The 25,000-nt window shown below is 34.3% G+C and overlaps 2 protein-coding genes and 1 long non-coding RNA gene across 4 annotated transcripts in view; 1 reads left to right on the forward strand and 2 right to left on the reverse strand.

The window, feature by feature from the left end:
- The window catches only part of LOC115214531 (dehydrogenase/reductase SDR family member 4), a 22,831-nt gene extending 1,637 nt beyond the window's left edge, over window positions 1-21,194 (forward strand). For both annotated transcript variants that reach the window (XM_029783735.2, XM_029783745.2), the window contains exons 2-9: window positions 3,734-3,911; window positions 6,194-6,271; window positions 8,140-8,163; window positions 10,502-10,572; window positions 12,010-12,061; window positions 13,487-13,621; window positions 17,977-18,020; window positions 20,901-21,194. In XM_029783735.2, the coding sequence (XP_029639595.1) occupies window positions 3,734-3,911; window positions 6,194-6,271; window positions 8,140-8,163; window positions 10,502-10,572; window positions 12,010-12,061; window positions 13,487-13,621; window positions 17,977-18,020; window positions 20,901-21,015 (697 nt within the window). In that variant the 3' untranslated portion in view covers window positions 21,016-21,194. The remainder of the gene's footprint in view (window positions 1-3,733; window positions 3,912-6,193; window positions 6,272-8,139; window positions 8,164-10,501; window positions 10,573-12,009; window positions 12,062-13,486; window positions 13,622-17,976; window positions 18,021-20,900) is intronic.
- On the reverse strand, window positions 15,582-20,208 carry LOC118763187. Its single transcript, XR_004998944.1, has 2 exons — window positions 17,741-20,208; window positions 15,582-15,944 (listed from the first exon to the last, which is right to left on the reverse strand). It is a non-coding gene; the product is annotated as an uncharacterized LOC118763187 (long non-coding RNA).
- A 2,588-nt stretch (window positions 21,195-23,782) lies between the features above and the next one.
- LOC115212175 (charged multivesicular body protein 4c) overlaps window positions 23,783-25,000 on the reverse strand; it is a 66,729-nt gene continuing 65,511 nt past the window's right edge. The window contains exon 5 of the mRNA XM_029781018.2: window positions 23,783-25,000. This exon is cut by the window's right edge and continues 185 nt beyond it. The gene's annotated coding sequence lies outside the window, so the exon portion shown is untranslated.

Consider the following 25,000-nt stretch of genomic DNA (forward strand, 5'->3'; position numbering starts at 1 on the left):
TATATTAAATACATATATATATATATAAATACATATAATATATATATATAAATACATATATAATATGTCTGGCCCCTGTGTCGGTGGCACGTAAAAGCACCATCCGTTCGTGTTCGTTGCCAGCCTCGCCTGGTCCCGTGCTGGTGACACGTAAATGCACCGTCCCTTTGTGGCCATTTGCCAGCTCCGTCTGGCCGCGTGTCGGTGGCACATAAAAGCACCGTCCGTTCGTGTCCGTTGCCAGCCTCGGCTGGCCCCCGTGCCGGTGACACGTAAAAGCACCGTCCGTTCGTGGCCATTTGCCAGCTCTGTCTGGCCCCGTGTCCGTGGCACGTAAAAGCACCATCCGTTCGTGTTCTTTGCCAGCCTCGGCTGGCCCCCGTGCAGGTGACACGTAAAAGCACCGTCCGTTCGTGGCCGTTTGCCAGCTCTGTCTGGCCCCATGTCGGTGGCACGTAAAAGCACCATCCGTTCGTGTTCGTAGCCAGCCTCGGCTGGCCCCCGTGCAGGTGACACGTAAAAGCACCGTCCGTTCGTGGCCGTTTGCCAGTTCTGTCTGGCCCCGTGTCGGTGGCACGTAAAAGCACCATCCGTTCGTGTCCGTTGCCAGCATTGCCTGGCCCCGTGCCGGTGACACGTAAAAGCACCATCCGTTCGTGGCCGTTCGCCAGCTCTGTCTGGCACCTGTGCAGGTGGCACGTAAAAAACACCCACTACACTCACGGAGTGGTTGGCGTTAGGAAGGGCATCCAGCTGTAGAAACACTGCCAAATCTGACTGGGCCTGATGAAGCCTTCCGGCTTCACAGACCCCAGTTAAACCGTCCAACCCATGCTAGCATGGAAAACGGACGCTAAATGATGATAATGATGATGATAAATACGTATATATATATATCGAAATACATATAATATATATAAATACATATATATATATATATATATAAATACATATATATATATATATAAATACATATATATATAAATACATATATATATATATATATATATAAATACATATATATATATATATATAAATACATATATATATATATATATATAAATATATATATATATATATAAATACATAAAATATATATATAAATACATACATACATATATGTAATATATACACACACACATATGTAAATACATATATGTATATATATATACACACACACATATGTAAATGCATATATATATATATACACACACACATATGTAAATGCATATATATATATATATACACACACACATATGTAAATGCATATATATATATATATATATAAATACATACATACATATATGTATATATATACACACACACATATGTAAATGCATATATATATATATATATAAATACATACATACATATATGTGTATATATACACACACACATATGTAAATGCATATAATATATATATTATATATATATATATATATAAATACATACATACATATATGTATATATATACACACACACATATGTAAATGCATATATATATATATATATATATATATATATATATATATATATGCTGTGCTTACCTTGGATCGTGGCACGTAAAAAGCACCAACTGATCGTGGCCGTTGCCAGCTTCTCCTGGCACCTGTGCCGGTGGTACGTAAAAAGCACCCACTACACTCACGGAGTGGTTGGCGTTAGGAAGGGCATCCAGCTGTAGAAACACTCCCAGATCAGACTGGAGCCTGGTCAGCCTCCTGGCTTCCCAGACCCCTTTCGAACCGTCCAACCCATGCTAGCATGGAAAACGTTAAACGATGATGATGATGATATACATATATATACATTCTCTCTCTCTCTCTCTCTCTCTCCGTATATTATATATTATATATATATATATATATATATTATATATATATATATATATATATATATATACATACATATATATACATCCCTACAGAAAATGTCAGAAAGATAAGTCAGTTATTCCTCTGCAATTTTTTGTAAATTCTTAAATATATCTCCTTCTGTGTGTATATATATTACCAAACAAACTTGATTTTTATTGAACTCATAATACTTTTTGTAGTCCCATTCTGAATACTTGTAAACTGCTTTTAGCATTTTCTTAATATTATCAAAGAATTTATAACTGTATTTTAATATTTTTGTGATAACCAGTACTGAATACAACAAAGCTTTACATTTTACTTTTGACAATCTTTTTTTAAACAAGTGAAACAGGTCAAGTGAATAAGCATCTTTAAAATTGCATTTTCAAACCTTCTTTTATATATATATATATATATATACACAACTCCATTGTCTTTCAAGACAAAACAACAAATATATATATATACCATCATCATCATCATCATTTAACATTCGCTTTCCATGCTGGCATGGCTTGGACAGTTTGATTGAGGACTGGCAAGCCAGTAGGCTGCACTAGGCTCCAATCTGATCTATATCTATCTATTTATCTATCTATATATAATATATTGCTCTCAATTTATCTATCTATATATAATATATTGCTCTCAAAGTCACTCACCTCAGGATGTGCAGATGCACAACTACTACCTGATCATGTTTATATAATATTTATGTAATAATATGAAAAACTCAGCAACTACAGCTGTTAACTGATGCACAAAAACAATTATTGTGATTTGTGATTAAAGCCCATTCACTCCATGTTGTTTTATGAATTTTACACACACACACACATGTATCGTATATTCATATATATATATGTATGTACAAAAAAAATCAGATTGTTATAACTCTATCCAAAGCTGACCTGGAGCTAAACAACATTGATCTTCAGCTTTATATCAGCATACCACTAATTTTGCATAGCACACTTTTATCTTGTTCCCTTTTCGATGATAAGTCCAAAAGTCCACTATATAAGTAGGGCAGTGTTGATAACTTCTAGTGTATTAATATTTACAAAAGTATTTTTATATTTGTTTCTCTTAAAAACATTTTTCCTAATTTATTCGTTTACTATTTCTTGTAATTAGACTGTGGTTACTAGGGCAACATTGTCAAGGATTTCAGTTGATTCCATCAATCCCTGTAATTTGCCTAGTATTTACTTCATCTTATAATTGAATATATTGAATACTGGCTTAACTTTCTTCTTGTAGCTGATTACAATAATAAATGAATAAAATTGCCATTATATACAAATTTAGGAATTGTGAATCTTGAAGCAAATAAAGTTATAAATAATAGTATGTAAATATTGCATCAAAAATCTTTTGAATAGGAAAAGTCAAAGGCTACCTGTGGAACTCAAACCCTGTAGACATGACTGGCATTCTAACATTGATCCAAAGCAAGCCTTCAGATTTCTTTGTGTTTTACAAACTCCATTCTTACCAGTGAGAATTGTATGTTGTTGATGTCTTAAGAATTTAGAAACTTTCAGAGACATGAAACAATTCTTATTAGAAATGATGAATCTCATAGCTATAAATAATAGCATGTAGTAGCAGTTTAGTTTGGAAGTGGGAAAGCAATCAAGGGTATTAGGTGTATGGATATCTGTCAGGGATATATGTGAAGTATGAAACTAGTTGATGTAGAGAGTTAAGGATTGGAAAAGAGTTGGTTTTCTCAGTTGTGAAAGGAGTATAAAGGAGTAGAACGAACTTGAAAAAAAGAAGTATATCTATATACTGTTCTGGGGATAACACTAAAAGCACTTGACATCTTGTTGAAAGAAATGATTTATATTTTTATTTTTAATTTACAGAATTGGCTTTGCTATTGCGAAGAGGCTAGCAGAAGATGGTGCTAAAGTAATGGTTAGTAGTCGTAAAGCAGCCAAAGTTGATGAAGCAGTGTCTAGTCTCACTTCAAAAAGTTTGGATGTTGCAGGAACAGTCTGCCATGTTGCAAAACCTGAAGACAGAAAGAAACTTGTTGAAGAAGTTAGTACAATGTTTTAACTATTCTGAATTTGTTTTTGTTTCTTTTTTTAACTTTTTGTTGGTAAAACAATAAATTGGTTCATATGCTCATTTTCTGGGGGTTAAATCCTGATGCAATTCTCTATGCCTTTCATTTCTTTAAGGGTGAATAAAATAAATATCAGAATGAAAAGTAATGGGCTCTTTGGTTATTCCTTCAAATTTTATCAGTGTTATTTATCTCACAGTCAAACCTTGACTGAATTATCATCCAATCTTGACCACCTTGCCTTTTTTATACATGATTGTCTAATGTATACTTTAGTGACAATAGGATGTGTGGGAGATTTGGTTGCTATTTCTAACAGATAAAACAGCCACATAGGGGGTCCCTTGTTAAAATAGTCTCTTTTTCAAGCCTCTGTTGATAAGATGTTTATGTACTAACTATATTGGTATGCAGTGAAACCCTGTTACTACATGGCGAAATGAGTGATGAGCTGCGATAAGAAATTTTTGGTGAATTGACACTGTGTATTGACTTTGATTCTTCTTTCAACAATGTTTTGCTGAAATCAAAAGAATCTTAGGAAAATCAGAAATGTAGCAAATTTTCACACCCTTTCCTTTTAAGCATTTAGCTTCCATGCTTAGAAAGAACATTGTTATGATTTTTATTATATTTTTTTTTGGTCTGGCCTGATTTATAGTGATGTCAAGTAAATTAAATAATTTGCTCTTTCATGCACGCACACGCACAGAGAGAGAGAGAGAGAGAGAGAGAGAGAGAGAGAGAGAGAGAGAGAGAGAGAAAGAAAGAGAGATAGGAACATCACAGACATTTCAATGAATGCAAAGAATAAAAGAAGCTAAAAAGTTTGTTTTGCAGCCAGACATACATTTCTCAGACATTCAAATCTGTAATTTATGTGGACTTTGGAGCAATGTCAAAGACAATTGCATATACACCTAAACACAGGTACAAATTTTGCTGAGCAAGAAATACTCAAATAGAGGCATTTCTGCTACATCTATCTGATGAATTAAGACATTCAATATCTTAATAATTCAATCATTGAAAACATTCAAACCTTGAACATGGAAGAGGCACAATAATGAGAAATGATATTGTAACAAAGTTGTGTTCATAAAGACTTCATTGCCCTGCCTGAAAAATTTAAGGTTGTGAACTGGCAGAATTGTTACCACACTGGACAAAATGCTTAGTGGCATTTCTCCTGGGTTTAATATCTGAGTTCAAATATCACCAAGGTTGACTTTGCCTTTCATCTTTTTGGGGTTGATAAAACTAAGCACCAGGGTCAATGTAACTGACTGGCCTCTTCCCACCAAAGTTTAGATCTTGTGCCTATAGTAGAGAGGATTATTATTGTTGTTTTGTGACACTCCATTGACTATGATGACAAAGGTTCTACTTAATCCAATCAATAGATTATCCTGCTTGTGAAATTAATGTGCAAGTGGTTGACCACTTCACAGACACATGTAACCTTTATGTAGTTCTCAATGAGATTCAGTTTGACACAGAATTTGTCAAGGCTGGCCCCTTTGAATTACAGGTACTACTATTTTTGCCTGCTGATTGGATTCCAGTGATTGAACTCATGGCCTTACGATCATGAACCGTACACCCCTAACCACTAAGCCATGTACCTTCACTGTTCATTATTGTTGTTACTGTTGTCATTTAGACCTAGGTCGATTGTGACTGAACAGACCCAGTCAACGATACTGGAGCTATTAGTCCTGGTGCTCCACTCTTACTACCTTTCCTCTGCAAAAATAATAAGGGTTTCTGACATAGGCACAAGGTTTTATATTTTAGAGGTGATATAGTTAATCGTATCAGCTACTCTAGTACATTTGACTGATATGTTATTTCATCACATCCAGAAGGATGAAAGGTAGAGTTGATCTTTGTAAGATTCAAACTTAGAATTGTGGAACATAAGTAAATATCACGCAGCACTTAGTCTAATGCTCTACTAACTCTACCAATACATTGGCTCTTGCAATAATAAAATAAATATTAAATAATGGTTTCTGATTTAGGCACAAGGCCAGTAATTTTGATTAGGTATGTCAGAACGATTGGCGCTCCAGTTCTTGATTTTATCAACTCTGAAAGGATAAGTTGACTTCAGTAGGATTTGAACTGTGAATGCAAAGAGCCAAAACAAATGTTGCAAGACATTTTTCCAAGCTCTAACAATTCTATCAAATCGACTGATACCCACCAAGTATTCTCTTTAATATATAATTTTTATTTTCTCTTTCTCTAGACACTTGCAAAGTTTGGTGGTTTGGACATCTTAGTAAATAATGCTGGGATCAATCCTGTCTTTGGGCCAGTATTAGATGTAAGTATCTTCCTTCCTTCCTTCTTTTTTTCTTAGAGAAGCAAATAACTAACATTAGAGTCCAAGAAATTCTTCACACAAAAAATAATAATAATAATGGTTGTGAACCTCTGGAGATACTTTTACTGAAACATGGAGACAACTGAAATAAATGACCAGATGTCTTGTTACATCTTTAACTACAGATCAGGCATTGCCTTCTTCTGCTTATGTATGTTTATCCTTGAGTTATCTCTGATCAAGTTGTTTTTCTTCTGCTTATGTATGTTTATCCTTGAGTTATCTCTGATCAAGTTGTTTTATTGGTTCTTCGCTAAAGCACAGCACAGTTAAAATGGTACTTTGACTATTATTTTAAACAGGAGTTACCTTTCTTTTTGTATTGACTTCCTCACTTAACTGCTCCATATTAAACTTAACCATATCCACCCCAAATTTCGACTTGTTTTATGATCAAAATGGCCAGATCTGGTGTATCACACCTACCCTACAATATCTTTCTAAAAATATTCAATTACATCATCAAAATCTTGAAACTGTGAGATAATGCATTATTACTTTAAAATAATATGAATAAATAATTATTACATTTGACCAAATAATGTGAATGCTAAAGAGTTAATGTATAATTATATAATGTACTCGCAGAGATACCCAGCATTGCTCGGGATTAAAACAGCATAGCTTTTTATTCTTTTACTTGTTTCATTTATGTGGCTGTAGCCATGCTAGAGCACATAAAAAGCACCATCCGAATGTGGCCAATGCCAGTGACACCTCGACTGGCTTCCGTGCCGGTGGCATGTAAAAAGCACCATCCAATCATGGCCGATGCCAGCACGTAAAAGCACCCACTACACTCTCAGAGTGGTTGGCATTAGGAAGGTCATCCAGCTGTAGAAACACTGCCAGATCAGATTGGGGCCTGGTGCATCCTCCTGGCTTTCCAGACCCCAGTCAAGCGTCCAACTCATGCCAGCATGGAAAACGGACGTTAAACGATGATGATGATGATAATGATGATGATGAATACATGGTTTAGTGAGTAGCTGCTGTGCTTTGGTCACTGGGATTGTGGGTTCGAGATGAATCATATGTACTTTTCTCTGATATGAATAGAAGAATCTCATGCAATGTATTGAGATTTATTAAAGCATTTTTGCTGAAGTTGCATCAAAGCAGGATGATATTATAGATAAGTCATGTTTTTGATTTCATTCTATAGTTAAAACTGTTGAAAGCATTTGCTTTGTACATTTTTTCTTTCAATAATTTTAATAACATAGTCACAATGGAAAGGTAAAGATAAGTGAACCAGTATTTTCTCATTCTAAAGCTCCTTTATTTCTTGAGATAATAAAAACAATAGACAGCAACTCTCAAGATAGAAGACACGAAAAAGGTTTAACAAAGAATTTAGTTTTCCAAGATATTCTCTCATAAGGTTGTACTACATATTACTACATAAATGGACATTTTACAAATTAGAAAAAAGTTTTCTAAAGAAAATATATTGTTCAAGGTCCGCTCTAAATTTCCAACTATTTCATAATTTTCAAACCATGGAATTTCCATGGGCAATGCTAGTAGTATATTATTGTAGCTTGTATTTTTATCACTGGACACTTTTTCTACTGTTAAGCATTCAACTGTGAATTAAAAGTGGAACCTGTTTTCAGCTAGGTAGACAAAGACAAGTAAACTTAAGTTATTTGCTTTGAGGCAGCACACACTAATGATAATAATAATTTTAATTTTGTAATCACATGCTCTGTAAGTTATCATTTTCCTAATTCACTGTATTCCATAATCACTTACCAGTATAAAAATGTTGATATAAAACTAATACTTTTCACCATTTCTTTCAGACTTCTGAAGATGCTTGGGATAAGGTAAGGAGAATTATTTATATATACAAATGAATAGAATATTTACATTCAGGGAAGACCTGCAAGCAGATTATTAATCTTTTTCCACAATTTAAATATTTTAAGCTGCTTATTTCCTCAAGTAGACCTGGAATAGTGAGGGCATGTTATTGATGAGGTTGCAAATGACAATGAAAAGATTTTAACCTGTGTGTCTGTTTATTATTGGCATTAATCTTCTCAAGATACAACAAAATGTGTTTCAACACATGGGTTCATATCAAGATGCTTGCAAACAAAATATGAAATGAAATACTTCATGAAACATTTTTTGAAAGAATGTCTATGATCTTTCTACTAGTTTAGTAATTAACAATTATTTTATTAAATCCCTTCAAATACTTTGAACATTTGAGACAATATGACGACAAAAAACAGTCCTCCATACTCTACCAACATGCAAAGGACCAACATGGCAGTAACCTGGGTCAACTTGACATACGCATCTTATCCAAGCACCCAAAGGACCCAACACTCTGACAAATATGGGAGTACATCCTCATAAATGCAACTTCCCCTATACTAAATAGGAAATATACATAGTAGATACCATACCCCACATACCCACAGTTTACACAGGTAGAGTAGAATAGTTAGTGGGCTGTTATGTAGATAGATGTATGTATGTGTATGTGTGTGGGTGTATGTATATATATATATCTGTGTGTGTGTGTGTAGTGAGAGAGAGAGAGAGAGAGAGAGAGAGATGTATGTATGTGTGTGTGTGGGTGGGTATTTGAATATATATATCTGCACATGTATATAAGCATATGGATATGAAAGTATACAGATCAACATATCAATGTACAGACAGATAGTTACATAGGTTATATGATCAAACAAGCACACATACGCAAATGAAGACTGAAACACATGACCATATATACATACAAAATTTACGTCATACAAGGACACATATGGAGACATACGTCCACACATATGGAGATGCACATCCATACATACAAACATGGTACATAGTTGCAAAACACACACACATTCATACACTCAGACATGCACACACATACAAACACACACACATGCACATACATAAAAACACAAACATGGACATGCAAACACATGAATATGCAGAATACATACATACAAATGTACACACATAGATAGATACATATGCACATACACACATACATGCATACACACACAAGCATACATACATACATGCATGCATATATAGGCACACACACACTGAGCCACACACATGCACACAAACAAAGGAAAAGGAACACAGTGTGAGTAACAGACAGACAAAACTATTGAAAAGGTTGCAAGACATAACGAAAATTTTAGAAAAATAAAAAAGAAATAAGTGAAAGTTTTACCGGTGAATGTGTTAAATTATAAGGCACCAAAAGTGAATGACTCTCCCCAGACAACAGAATATGCTTCAACACACGAACTCACATAAAGAATCTTGCAAACCAAATCCCAAAACGAAATATAGATGTCTGTTTCACTAGAAATATGGTAACAAAAGGGTCAATGTGGAATAATATATTTTACTAGGTTTAAATATATTTTAAAGAAGTGTTGTCAAAAATGTATTATTTTTATCACTTAGTCAGTAGTGGCCATTGCCTTTTACAGGGCTGAGACTGGTGAGAGGGAGGGAGTTAGGAAGATATCCTTAAACCAGAGACCTGTCCTGAGTGTTTGCAACAGAGTGGACAACACAAAGGGTATCTAAGGATCAGATGATGGTGTTAAACCAGGTAATGGAATAAGTCTACTACCCATGAAGGTCACAGTGGAATTTGAACTCCATATAAAGTGCTAGAACAAATGCTACAAGGTATCCCATCTGACACTCTAATGTTTCTTCAAGTCCATCACTTTGCTTGACAACAAAGGACTGTTGGTGACAGGAAGGACATCCAACCATTGAAAATGTGTCTCAACAAATTCATCTGACCAATGCAAAAATAGAAAATTGGACATTAAAAGTGATGATGTTGGTGGTAGAGGAGAAGAGAGAGAGAGAAATCATCTTTTTTTTATTATGTAATAGAATTAAGATGACTAATATAAATATGAGAGCTGAGTAGTCACACTAGTTTTAAAGTTATCCTCCCGCATACGCATTGGATTTGGGGTGAAATCCTATGAATCTTAAAAGAAAATACCGATTTTTATGAAATCAATTATAGCATTTTCCTTAAGTTCAATTATTTCATTTTGATTTAAATGGTTTTGTGTTTGTATTATCAGTGTTTTTGTTTTTGCTATTGATTTGTCTCCAAGTATTCATTTTTGTGTTTGATATTTTAAATGTTCTTATTATCAACAGATCTTTGAAGCTAATGTCAAGGCACCATTCTTGTTTTGCAAAGATGTAGCACCACTGATGGAAAAAAGAGGGTATGTTATTTATTCTTTCACTGGTTTCAGTTTTTGGACTGTGTCCATGCCAGAACACCATATTCAGGAAAGTTTGGTTGATTAAATACTTATTCCCCACCACTTTGTCCTTAGCCAAACAAAGTAGTTGGAAAGTGATTGAAAAAAAATATATTTACCTGGAAATAAAAGTACACAAATTGGAGGGAAGAAATGCTGCAAGATATTTTCACATAATGCTGCAATTTATCACATGCACTTATAATATATATACACATGCATATATATATATGTATGTATGTGTATATATATATATATATATATATATATATATGGAAATGTGGCAAAGTGAAATGAAGTGGTTTTGTTCAAGTATGCACTGCACTGTCGATCTGGGAACTGAAAGCAAGCATGATCTTATGACCAAGAGTGCAACACCCTAACCACTAGGTTATATACTTTCACACACACACATAGATGTGCAACAGTTTCTGTTTATCAGACAACACCTGTAAATCTTTGGTATGATTATGGCTCACAATGAGATCAAATCCCTAACTTGAACCCGACTTCTTAACCTCACAGCTATGCCTCTGTCCTCAATATTAAACTATTTAGATTACACAGTGCTATATTTAAGGTGAGGAATTATGTATGTTATTTACATTTGACGGATATTTGTCCTCATCTTGTTTGTTGCTAACACAACGTTTTGGCTGATATACCCTCCAGCCATCATCAGGTGTCTTGGAGAAATTTTGAACCTGGGTTCTCATTCCTAAGGTATTTTTCGATGTTATTATTATTAGTATTCAGGTCACTGCCTGGAATTGAATTCGGAATCTTGGGGTTAGTAGCCCACACTCTTAACCACTACACCATATGCCCATGGACATATGGTGTAGTGGTTCCAGAGAAGTTGGGTGGTTGGAAGGTATTTTAATCCCAATGAATTTGTAATTCTTAAGATTTATATGATTTGTATGACTGTTGTAGTGTGTAGATAAAGTAACAACAAATCAAATCTGCAACACAAGTTCAATCTCACTTATCTCATATTTCCAGTTTCCTGTAAGCAGCATCCAATTTGACTTGTCTGCATTATATGTGAAAATGAAACCATAAGTAATCTCTTAACCCTTTAGCATTTTGATTACTGTATCACATGTAATCCTTATTCATTTACATTGTTTTGTGTTAATCTTGCATTATCTTCTAACTTTAAGATTTCTATGATGCAATTGATTAGTTTTAGAATAACATTGTAAGGTAGGTAAGAGGCCATATGTGGTCAGTCTGAACAAAAAAAAAAACAGAATATTTGGGCTGGATATGGCTGTTTTAAATACTAAAGGATTAAGGGTTCTGAGATATCTTCATATGATTGACATGTACAAAACATTTTAAAAAGAAGTATGTACATAAATGATATCATTTCCATTTAAAAATCTATTTCAGTGGTGGCTCCATAATATTTGTGTCATCTATACTAGGTTACCATCCAGAAGCAGTAAGTAATTTAACTGTAATTTTAATAAAGTGCTGTTTTTTTTTGTTTTACTTATAAATTTGTTTCAAGAACTTTTCGTAGCAAATAATTTGGACTTAATTTTATGCTAAAATCAAACAAAGTTGTTTTGTATAAATTGATTTTTTTTTGCTCTCTTTGCTTATCTTTCAATTAGAACCATTTTACTGCCTTTGTCTCAAGAATACATTGTAAAATGTGGAAGCCTCTATGTCATCATGTAACTTTCCAGAAATAGTAGCTTACAATCTTAGAAAAAGAAAGGATACATTGAATGATGTAGTTCAGGACTACGCATCTTTGCAAAACACAAAAATGCACTGAGTCATACAGACTGTCTGCAAACGTGCATGCGCATTCAACTGTTGGGCATAAGGGGTCGGTTTATCAATTTTTTTAATGGCTTTTTGGGGTGACTGGGAAAATGAAAAGATCTTCACAACCACCCTCAGACAGTTTTGAAAGCCCATAGAAAATGCGAGCCTTTTACGTGAAAAACTGTGGATTTGTATAAAGGACACACAGACAGTTTGCCGTTTATAGATATAGAGTTGTGAATTATGGTTATGAATAAAACCATCCGAACGTGGCCGTAGCCAGTACCGCATCGACTGGCCTCCGTGCTGTGGGCACGTAACAAACACCATCTGATCGTGGCCGTTCGCCAGCCTCATCTGGCACTTGTGTCGGTGGCACATAAAAAACACCATCCGAGCGTGGCCGTTCGCCAGCCTCGTCTGGCACCTGTGTCGGTGGCACATAAAATCACCCACTACGCTCTCGGAGTGGTTGGCGTTAGGAAGGGCATCCAGCTGTAGAAACACTGCCAGATCTGACTGGCCTGGTGCAGCCTTTGGGCTCCCCAGACCCCAGTTGAACCGTCCAACCCATGCTAGCATGGAAAGCGGACGTTAAATGATGATGATGATGATGAATAAAGTTCAAATTTATACTACAGATATGTAGTGACACAAAACTTAAATACTTTTAAAAGTTTTAGAATAAATTATGTTTATGTATTTGTTTTGCAAGATTCTTGATGTGAAATGTTTATTGAAACAAATATTGTTATACTTGGTGATGATCATTGTTTTTTGCCAATTAAATGAACACTGTTTGCAATAAGCAGGACAAGAAGAGACACATAGGACAGAGGGTCACTGAACGTGTGATGAAAGAATTTTGACAGATGTATCAACTAAAAATAATACAAATAAAAACTGAAGTGAAGATTGAATAAATTGTGCATGGGAAGAAAAAAAATGACCATCCTGAAGTATAACAATATTTTAGAATAATCTTATAGATAAAAATGCATTAAACTACATTTTTAAAATGGATTTTTAAAGTTTAATATTTTTAATATTGTGAAAGATTTGTAATTTATTTATTTCAATTTTATTTCAGTTTCTTGGCTGTTATTCTGTTAGCAAAACAGCTCTCCTTGGTTTGGTAAAAGTACTTGTTCCTCAGCTTAATGCAATGAATATCAGAGTGAATAGCATAGCTCCTGGTCTTATTGATACCAAATTCAGTCAAATGGTAAATAGCATTTTAATAACTTATTTTCTTTTCTGTCATTTTGTTCTTTACTTAAAAAAAAATTAAAGTATTAATCTTTAGCATACTTGGGCTCATTATGGTACTGCCTGAGATTTCTTCCTTGTAGTTGTGGGCATAGTGTTGTGCATTGAGAGGGGACAAAATTTGTATGGTGACATAATGTGCCTACAGCATGCCAAAGGTTAAAAAGCCAATGTTTGCAAGGCAGATGCTGTTGGTCCAGAACAGAAGTAAGTTTCTCTGTGGAACAAACATACAAACCTAATTTTGATTCTAAGCTTTGTTTTTTAGACTTAGTCGGAGACAGAAATGCAGTGCTCATAACCATTTTTTCTTTGGAGCCTCCAGGGCAGATAGGAAGAGGTTATTCTCAGATGTAGCTCACAACAGGGAAGATATCACTAAACCACACAAATTGAAGTGGAGGTATTAAACCAGGGGTACATATTAAGCTTCTTACCCATTAATGAGTTGGGGTATACCTTGAATACTATATAATCTTTCCTCATCATAAAGCATGGCTTAGACTCCACAGGCTTCCATTCTCAGCTCAAGCCAACAGGAATAGACTGAGGGGACAGTAAAGGGCTTGACAGTATGACAATTTTTTCCCTTTCCATGGTGGTAGGCTTCTCATCTGGGATGCTACATGTTGTTATACCTTCTCCAGTAGCAATTTGGTGTGCTGAGTTGCCAGCCCAGGCTCCACTGCTTGTCAGGCTGAGAAAAGCAAACTATCAATGTATCAGTTACTCTCTGACAGGTTTATGGTTGGGCCTGTGATAGTAGACACCTCTGGTGTTCTTGGCCCCTGGACCATATCCCTACTCTCCGCTATTGGGGCAGAGATGGTTGTCTGCAAGTGTGAGCACCACGAGTCAGAGTGGCAGTTCCAGCGCATCTCCCTTACCATCCTTCAGGGCAACACCTTATCTATTTTATCTGCTGGGGTTATGAAGCAGAGATAAAAACTAAAACATGACTACATATATTTCACCCACTAAACATTCCACTAGTTCTATGGTCAGGATTAATTTTTCCTCTCAAATTTTGAAAGAAATTGTTAACCCAAGGGAGTCAGTACCTAAAGGCAGAGTTAATTTCTCAATGAATAGAGGCTAAAACTGTATCTTGATTACCTAAGTATATATTTTATTTGAAATATGTTCTAAAACATCTTTGAGAAATTTGTCCATGTCAGACATTCTCATTTTCTGGTCCACACATGTTAACACAAAAAATTTACATCTGTTTTATAGATTTCTTCCATCATCATTGTCTTTTTAACTATTATTGCTGTTGTTTAGCCCAGGTCAGCCCTATGATCAAAATATTCTGTCCCTGATCACCTTGTCCTTTTTTTTAAGCAATATACAATTTATTGTATTTCGGGATGGTTGTTTTTTTTTTTGCCAAATAAACACATGTACTATATATTTTTTCTTCACTCATTTATTACTGTTCTTATTTCATTGTTTTCATTCATGTCCATTGTCCACGAGTTAATGGACATGAGTTAGAATAATGAAATAAGAACAGTAATAAACAAGTTAAGAAAAAATATATAGTGCATGTATTTATTTGGCAAAAAAAAAAAAGACCATCTGTTTCAGCACATGATTTCACATCAGGAATCTTACAAAATGAATATATAAGACTACTATGATAATATTATTCAATGGGTTCCCTACTCTTGTGTGGTTAAGAAGCTCACTTAGTAACCATGTGATTTTGCATTCAGTACACTAAGTCATGCCTTGGGCACCTTCTACTATGGTCCCAGGTTGACCAATTCCTTGTGAGTGAATTTGGCTGATGGAAAGAAACAGTGTGGAAGCCTGATATGTGTGTGTATATATATATATATATATATATATATATATATATATATAATACAAAGTAAGATAGGGGTTATGGGTCATGAAATTCCAACATAGTCTGATTTTCACCTTTTATTATTTACAATTTTTACAATATTGAAATAAACTAGTACTTTCATGCATTATGCCATCAACAAGTTCATGTAATGAGTCGTGTTCCACAATTGATGACTGTATATAATATATTCTTCTATACATAATCATACAAACTCGGATATATATATATATACGTACACATACATATGTGTGTGTGTGTGTGTGTGTATGAGTACGTTTTTGTGTTTGCACTCTCCATTGGTGTTTATTCCCCTGTAACTTAACAGTTTGGCAAAAAAAATTTAAAATCCTAACAGAATATGTACCAAACTTTTTATCAAGTAAACCCTTCAAGGTGGTAAACCAGCATGAATGCAGACCAATGACTGAAAGAAGTAAAAAAAAAATCAAAAAAAATCAATAAAGCATTAATCAGGCTGTTATTTCTAGCATGTCAAGTTATCACTCAGAGACAGCCTTGTTGGTTAGTATAATGTTGAATATTATTGAATAACTCTTTCAAAAGAATTTTTAAGATCACTTGATGATGATGATTTATCAGGCTTGTTTAGCTTTCTATCTACAGCAAATGAGACTTGTGGACCTGAAACTTACTCCTTATCAGTACTTGTGCTACTACTCTGTAAACTAAGGAACTGCTTAGGGCACAAAATCTAGAGACATCACACAAATTCTGAACAACGAAATTTCTTAATCCTTTTGTTACTATAGGCGCAGGAGTGGCTGTGTGGTAAGTAGCTTGCTAACCAACCACATGGTTCCGGGTTCAGTCCAACTGCGTGGCATCTTGGGCAAGTGTCTTCTACTATAGCCTCGGGCCGACCAAAGCCTTGTGAGTGGATTTGGTAGACGGAAACTGAAAGAAGCCTGTCGTATATATATATATGTATGTGTGTGTATATGTTTGTGTGTCTGTGTTTGTCCCCCTAGCATTGCTTGACAACCGATGCTGGTGTGTTTACATCCCCGTCACTTAGCGGTTCGGCAAAAGAGACCAATAGAATAAGTACTGGGCTTACAAAGAATAAGTCCCGGGGTCGATTTGCTCGACTAAAGGCGGTGCTCCAGCATGGCCACAGTCAAAATGACTGAAACAAGTAAAAGAGTAAAAGAGTATATATCTGTTGAAATACACTGCTTTTATTTCAATTAATTTTGAAAATAAGAAAGGGTTTAGTAAACTAACTTTCTCATTTTGAAGATGGTGTTTGATACATAAATTAACATGCAATTTTGATGGAAGATTTTAATTTAGATTGTTTTAAAAGAAGTTTGTATCATAGAACCAGGAGTTGTGTTGGGTGGGTTGGTATCAAAAGGGTTAAGCTAATCCAATTAAAAACATGAAATCTCGGTAGTAAGTAGAGTAGGAAATGTCACTTTTGAAACACAAGGAAATGGAGGACAAGGTTGACCAGTAGGATGGGAAAGGAGGAGGAGTGTGTTGTATTATGACCTGTCACATGATTTGGCATGAGACAAATTTAACATTATGCTAAATAATAAGATGGTGAGCTGGCAGAAACGTTAGCACACAGGGTGAAATGCTTAGCGGTATTTCATCTGCTGTTGCGTTCTGAGTTCAAATTCCGCTGAGGTCGACTTGCCTTTCATCCTTTTGGGGTCGATAAATTAAGTACCAGTTATGTAATCGACTTGATCTGTTTGTCTGTCCTCTTGTGGGTAGTAAAGAAATAGGTATTTTGTCCGTCTTTATGTCTTGAGTTCAGATTCCACCGAGGTTGACTTAGCCTTTCAAGGTTGATAAATTAAGTACCAGTTGCGTACTAGGGTTGATCTAATCGACTGGCACTCTCCCCAAAACTTTTGGGCCTTGTGCCTAGAGTAGAAAAGAATATTTTACTTGATGATATGCATAATAGTACTATATATTTTGTGGTGTGCAAGATATAATTTTTCAACTACATTTTCCATTTTGTTTCGAGGTGGTGGCTGGAGGGACTTGTGAGAAAAATTGGTTAACTCGTTTGTATGTAAATCGGCCATATCTGCACAAAATACTCTACTAGTTTTATGGTCAAACTGGCCTTTCACACTTAACCTGATATTATTCCAAAAATAAAAACACATCACCGAAATTTCAAAGTTACAATATAATACATGGTTAATTCAAATCAATGTGAATAAATAAGCATTATACCTGACAGAGTAATCTGAATGTTAAAGTATTGGGAAAAGGAGTCATACAGGGCTGGGCTGCAGAACTGGCCTTGGACATTGAATATTCTGGCATCAGCCTTGCTTACAGTACATCACAGTCTAATCTGCAACAACATATTTTTTTTTATGTTAAAATTAAGATCTTTGAAAAAAATAAAGTGTTCATTTGGCTGTTAACTGAAGAGTAATACTCTTTGTATTCTTTTGCATTTCTAGCTTAAATCAGATGAATCCATCTTGGCACGTATTCCCATGAATAGGTGAGTTTCAAAACTTAAAATTGATTTGTTTTAGAGAAGACAGGCAGATTTTGTTTTCCATTGTTTTTATTGATTAGTTTGAGGAAGCAGAGTAGTGCCTGATCATAGCCTTTCCAGGACCTTCAAGCATAGGAGATAAGGATAATGCTAATAAAAAGGCAACACCTCAATGGAAAGTACACGGCTCGATGGTTCGAGCATTGAGCTTACAATCTTGAGTTTGTGAGTCCGATTCCTGAACAAGGCTGTGTTGTGTTCTTGAGCAAGATACTTTATTTCATGTTGCTCCAGTTGACTCAGCTGTAGAAATGAGATGCAATGTCACTGGCACCAAACTGTATTGGCACTTGCCTTTCCCTTGGACATCAGTGGCATGGAGAGGGTTGACTGGTATGCATGGGCAACTGCTGGTCTTCCACTAACAACCTTGTCCAGACTTGTGCCTTGGAGGGAAACTGTCTAGGTGCAATCTCATGGTCAGTTATGACCAAAGAGGGTCTTTACCCTTACACCTGAAGGGCATATTCTGCATACTAAACACACTGTTCTCATATATAATGAATTGGTAAACTTTGATGAACTGACATTATCTATGCAGTTAATAGACAAAAAAAATCCCTCTAAGGATGCTTAAAATATAAAAATGTCAAGAGGTAGATGGTGCTAATAATACTAAGCAAAATTTATGGAAAACAAAGACCGTGTAGATAGGAGTAAATCTTGTTTACAAAGTCAACTGATAAAAACAATTGTCATGTTTCAATCTTTTAATAAGATCTCCTCAGCTTTTTAAGTTAAGAAAGATTTGGCTATTATTTCTTACTGGCCAAGTGACAGTGTTGAGGTTCCCTCACTGGCTTGTATGAAATTAGGTTATCAAGGATGGTGTACAAGTCAAAGGTATTGAAAATGGAATACCTGTATGCAGATAGTGAAGGAGTGTTTTGAAATGGTATGGCATTTATGTGTGTGTATCTACAACAATAGGTTTGTTACTAATAAGAATACAGAAGGGTTGGATGAAGAACCAGAGCCTTAAGTTACGAGTTGATCAGGCAATGAGGCAAGCCCTGTCAATCTATATATATAAAATAAAGGATGTCTATGTGTGCAATATCTCTAGTTTTCAACTGATTTTCAAACATTACTTATGTGCCAAGGATGGTCATGCATTGTAATTTCTGGCCCAGAGCTCCTGCATAAAGTGAGAAACGGAAAAAAAGGTGTATTTTACGGGATTTTCTCTAAAAACTGTTGTTTTCAACCGATTCTCTCCCTTGCTCTCATTCTGTTTCTCTTGCTAACACATATTCTCTCTCACCCTCTGTAATAGTTTCTCTCTTTTTGTCTGTCTTTCCTTCCTTCCCTCCCTCTCTTTGACAAAAGGCGGTGCTCCAGCATGGCCAGTCAAATGACTGAAACAAGTAAACGAATAAAATTTATGCCATTTTAATCTTGAGCAATGCCAGGTATCTCAGCTAGTATGATATAATGGAGAAACCAATCATTTGTATTTTAGCCCCAGATAACTGCAATTAATCAGACATATGATTAAAGGAATTGCAATATTACCAACTCTTTGAGATATTATCCAATGTCATCCCTTTTTTATGCTGTAGAGTGTTATTTTGTGGGATATTTGGGTACTATTTCTAGCAGGATGAGCAATCACATAGAGGTTATGTCATGATGAATGGAAATCATTAGTAGAAAGGTTTCATATCAGACATATCGCAAGAGCTAAGAAAAACAACTTTCACTGAAATTCTGAAGGATGAAAAATAATGGTGCATGACAAGGAATTGGTCTTTTGTTGAATCTGGATCAGCTTTTCAAAAATTCTGAATAAAGATAGTAAAAGAAACAATTTTCAGTGTGATAAGTTAGGCAACTTGTTTTTTTTTTGGTAAGAGTACTGTTGCATGTTTCCACAAAACTAAAGAGAGATAAAGGTTAAACTGGTTTTAAAAAGAGTTCAGCTAGGACAGGAGCCCATCTGTTGCAAAAATTTGAATTTTGAATATTAGTGGCCAAAGAAGTTGGATAAATGTAAAGAGTATGAGAGAAAGAATCCAAGGGATATTCATACATTCTCAAGTACATGGGGGCATGAATATACAGAAGGGAATTTGAAATAAAACACAAGGTAAATATGGGAGCTTTGTTTCTAATTAATTCTATATATATATATATAATTGTTTATATATATATATATATATATATATAAAAACTGTCTGGATTGTAGGAATGATGTCAGACCATTTAGCAAATTTAAGCTAAAATTCCTTTTGATCTTAGTGTGAAAGAGGAACTAGTCCAGTTCTTTTTATGGTCATTTTTTGCTGGAGTTTCATCTGTTGGTTTCTTTTTTCAATTATATTGTAGCTCAAATTCAGTCTTGGTCTAAAACAAACCTATGATAAAATTATCCAGCCATGAAACTTTTAGGAGTATCCAGGAATGCATCATCCAATGTGTCATTTCTTGTTTAAGGCTATGAGATTTGAGACAAGGAAGATTTGGCTGCTATTTCTTTCTAGCTGAATGACTATTTAAGGATAGTGTGTGATTCCGTCTAGGTATTACACACTCATGGAGCTGTTGGATCATATGGATTTTATATGGTGGATTGTTGTAAAGATTGTCACACTTTTGATTCTCTTTGAAACATATTTGCTGCCATAACTAAGATTTATTAAAGAGTTTTTATGAATGTCCTAAGAGTGTCAGAATTATCAATATTTTGATGTAAAATGAGATTCAATGATCAGATGGTCTTACACCTTGAGAAATTCTAAGTAAAACAAAAATTAAATGTATGTTTCTCTATAATCTAATTTCTACTTTTTTAGCTAACATAATTTTTATCATATTTTAAAGGTATGGCACTCCTGAAGAATGCGCTAACGTCGTGTCATTTTTGGTGTCTGAAGAGGCTAGCTACATAACAGGTGAAACATTCAAAGTGACAGGAGGAATGATGTCATCACTCTGATAGTTTACTGACAATTATAAGAATAATATATGCAAGAAAAAGTTTGTCTACAAATGATTATTTTATATAATTATGCCTTTTCCAGAAAAAAGTAAAAAAATACTTTTTAAAAAAATTATATTTATTTTTCCTTAATCATGAAAGATTTAAAGTAAAATATCAAAAGCCAATCTTTTGAATCAGTTTTCATTGTTGTTTTTATTGGGTAGTACCAGCTGAACTCTGACACAGCAGACTTATGATCAGGTGTTCTGACTGTGAATATATTTGTTTTTTTTTTTCATATCTATAACTATATTGTTTAATTTATTCTTCATTTTTTTTTTAGACTAAGATGTGACAGAAAAATTTAGCAGCTATTTATATGAGGACAAATGACTACATAAGGGTTCTCTTCATTGGCTCAATCTTTCATTTTAAATACAGAAGTGTAATTGCTGAGTAGGTAACACAATATCCATGTATAAGTAAGGCTATAACATCTCCCCACTTTTGCATATTAGTTGATCTACCTCTACTTGTTGCTTAGTAAAGTGTGCTAATGAGTTACTTCACACAGACATAGCTTTGTGGTTAGGAAGTTTGCTTCATGACTAGATTGTTTTGGGTTTGGTTCCTTTGCCTAGCATCCTTTAACATCCATTTTCCATGCTAGCATGGGTTGGGTGGTTTGACAGGAGCTGACAAACCAGAAGATTGCAACAGGCTCCACTGTCTGTTTTGGCATGGTTTTTATGACTGGATGCCTTTGTTAACCCTTTCATTACTGTATTTATTTTGAGATACTCTGGTTTTCTTTCAATTACTTTAAATATAACAAAGAATTTAGTAAAATAACTTAGTGATCATTCAGCTAGTGTTAGGAACATAAATTGTGTCTAAGGTTTGGTGGAAGATTTTAATTCAAAACTTATGAAAATGAGACATTTGTACTTAGAGCCAGAGCCGGTTTCAGCCGGGTTGGTATCGAAAGGGTTAATGCCAACACCTTACAAAGTGGACTGAGTGCTTTTTACATGGCACCAGCATCAGCAAGGTCCATTGTAGCATGGTGTTTATTGTTGGATGCCCTTAATGCCAACCATTTTGTTTTCTGGTATAGTTCAGGGACAACCAATGCCTCAAGTGAATTTGGTAGATGGAAACTGCAGAAAGTTTGAATATGTGTGTGAAACTGTCTGTGAACATTGATTTCCATACTTGTCTTTTCCTGAGTAAAGTATTGTTAATGATAACACTCCTTGTTGACACTATGATTGGCCAAGGTGTTTTCAAAGACCTTTGGAACAGAAAATACCTTACTTGAAAAAGCCTAGGTGCCAGGAAGAGTATCTCATTCTAAAACAAGTGTCAAATAACTCTCCTGTATGACCTTTGTTAGCATAGAAGAAAAAAAATCATGTTAAAACGAATAAACATATACAAACTAATATAGATTGAAAAGTGAGAGTATTCTACCATTAATAAAAAGTAACTAAATATAAATGATTGCATGTATTGTGTACAATAATGCAATAGAATTATAGTCTTAAGTCTTTTGGGGCTCAAATCAGTGACATAAGTTGAGCTATATCACATTTTAAGCAGCATGTAGTTTCCAAAAGTTGTCAATGATCTGGAGCAGGATGGAATAATACAGACTCTCGGGGTGATCCAACCAGTTAAGGGTTAGGGTTTTATATATATAAATAAAGGTATTCAAGAAATTCAGAACAGGATTACTTTTCAAACTCAAAAATCGTTCCACATTCCTGTCTAAAGAGATATTAAAAAGAAAAAAGCTAAAACAAGAATGATTTTAAAAAATATGATACATAAGACAAAATACTCAATAAGTGTTATTTATTGAATTGATAAAGAAGATTTCTAAACAAATGTCCTATGTCCCCGACGTCTCATATTCATTCATTCATTTTAGAATGGACAGTTACCAGGAAACTCATAGTAGCAAGGGGTGTAGTGATGGTGGTAGTAGTAGTAGTAGTAGCAGCAGGAAGAAGAAAAGTGATAGTATAATAAAAAATAAAGGCTCTCTGCTACCAACTTTGGAGATCATAGAATAAATTACAGGTATAAAAGAATTTTAAACACCAAGAACATGAGAGAGAGAGTGAGAGTGGAAATAAAAAGGTTTTGTAATGAAATAAATTTCTGAATAGAAGGTACTGATATTTTAAAATAAAACCTAGGATTTTGAAGAAATGAGAAAATATATGGTATTAAAGTAAATATGGTAACAACTGATTGTTGCAAACTCACAACAGGGAAGCAAACCAGCAGCATTATTCAAATAAGGATATGAACATCATTAGAAGTTCTAAATAGTTTGTGAAGTAGATAAGGTGTTACTTTATAACTATAAAAAAAAAAAAAAAAAAAAAAAAAAAGTAAAGATATATAATAAAAATTTATAGAATAGAAATGTTAAATGAGCAATCAGAACTAGTAAAATGTAAAAAAATAAATGCCTGCTTTTGTTTCTTCAGCAAGAATGTATGTGTGAGTGAGTGTCAAACAAATGGTCTTCTAGCTGGCTGAATGCAAAAAGCAGGAACGTGGAACAGTAACTTAGCATATATAATAAAAGGCTGTATTATCAACACCAGATATGCATTTATTATTATTTATGTATATATACATACATATATAAAAGATATATTCTTGGAACATGTGCTAACAGAAAATGAAAATATATTGTTATTATCAATATTATTGCCGAGGGAAATATCAAGATAGCGGAGACTGAATTTAAAAGGAAATAATCAGATTTCTTTTAAAATTCATTTATTGAGAAAAAGGGAGAGAGTGAAAGATCTAGTCCATTAGGTGAAGGGATGAGATAGCAGTTATAGAACCTACATTAACAAACAATGCAGCATATGGGCATGAGAATTATTTGATGTACTGACAGCAAATACAGTGGATAGGAGCTTTATTTGATATTTCTTCAGAAACAGGTATACAAAAGACATGAATTGCAATGAGTACTTGTAGTAGTCATAAGAGTTGCAACAGGAATATTAGCTGTCAAAGTAAGAGCAAACATTGGGGTGGAGAGGACAAAAGGTAAAAAAAAAAAAAACTTACATGTAGTTTCAGTAAAAACGTTCAAAACATCCCCTTTTCACCATTTTATTTATCATTTTCATTTATAACATGCTTTCCACATTTTATTTTATTTATTTATTTTCACTCACATTTCTTGATATATGGCATTTTCTTTTGCTTTTTTTAAATGTATATTTCTATGTTTGCATATATCTCAGAGCTGTTTGTGTGTATATGTGTGCACACCCAAACACACATTTCTTAATGATTTCACATTATCATCATCATCATCATCATATTTAAATTTTTTTTTTTAAATATTTTTTTCTGTTACTTTAAATTTTTGCTCTGCATTTGCATTATTTCCACTGCAGATAGTTTAAAAAGAGCACTTACAAGTCATTATGAATGAAATTGAGTTCCACTCTGCACCTTTGAAATTTCATCAGCCACAGTAACAACTTAGTGGAATTTTATTTTCCTTTTTATTTTGCCCCCTTTTCATTAATTTTCATTATACTTCTTCCCAGCTTCCTCTTTGACAGAAGTACAGCTTAAAAGTCTAAGCCAGAATAATTTGTTTCAAGAAAAATGTTTTCCATTTCAAATATTTAAATTAGCTAAGTATATATATATATATATATATATATATATATATGAATGTATGTATGTAAAACTAAAGGTGACCCTAGCATATGGTAGTAAACCATAGCAGAAATGTTGGTTAGACAACCACATTGTGCCAAGTGCACTCAATAGCATTAATATTAACCACTTGTAGTAGAAAAGCTTTGATATTAGCAGAATTTTTCACAACCCTAATAGTTGTAAGAAATGGTTGTGAGCAGCTAAAAGGCCAAAAGCAGCCAGCCATTATCAACAAAAGAAAGGAATTGTAATTCTGGCGAGAAAGGAGAGAAGAAGATTAAGTCATACA

Source organism: Octopus sinensis, linkage group LG1, assembly GCF_006345805.1.
Source record: "Octopus sinensis linkage group LG1, ASM634580v1, whole genome shotgun sequence".
In the NCBI taxonomy this organism is placed as follows: Eukaryota; Metazoa; Mollusca; class Cephalopoda; order Octopoda; family Octopodidae; genus Octopus; species Octopus sinensis.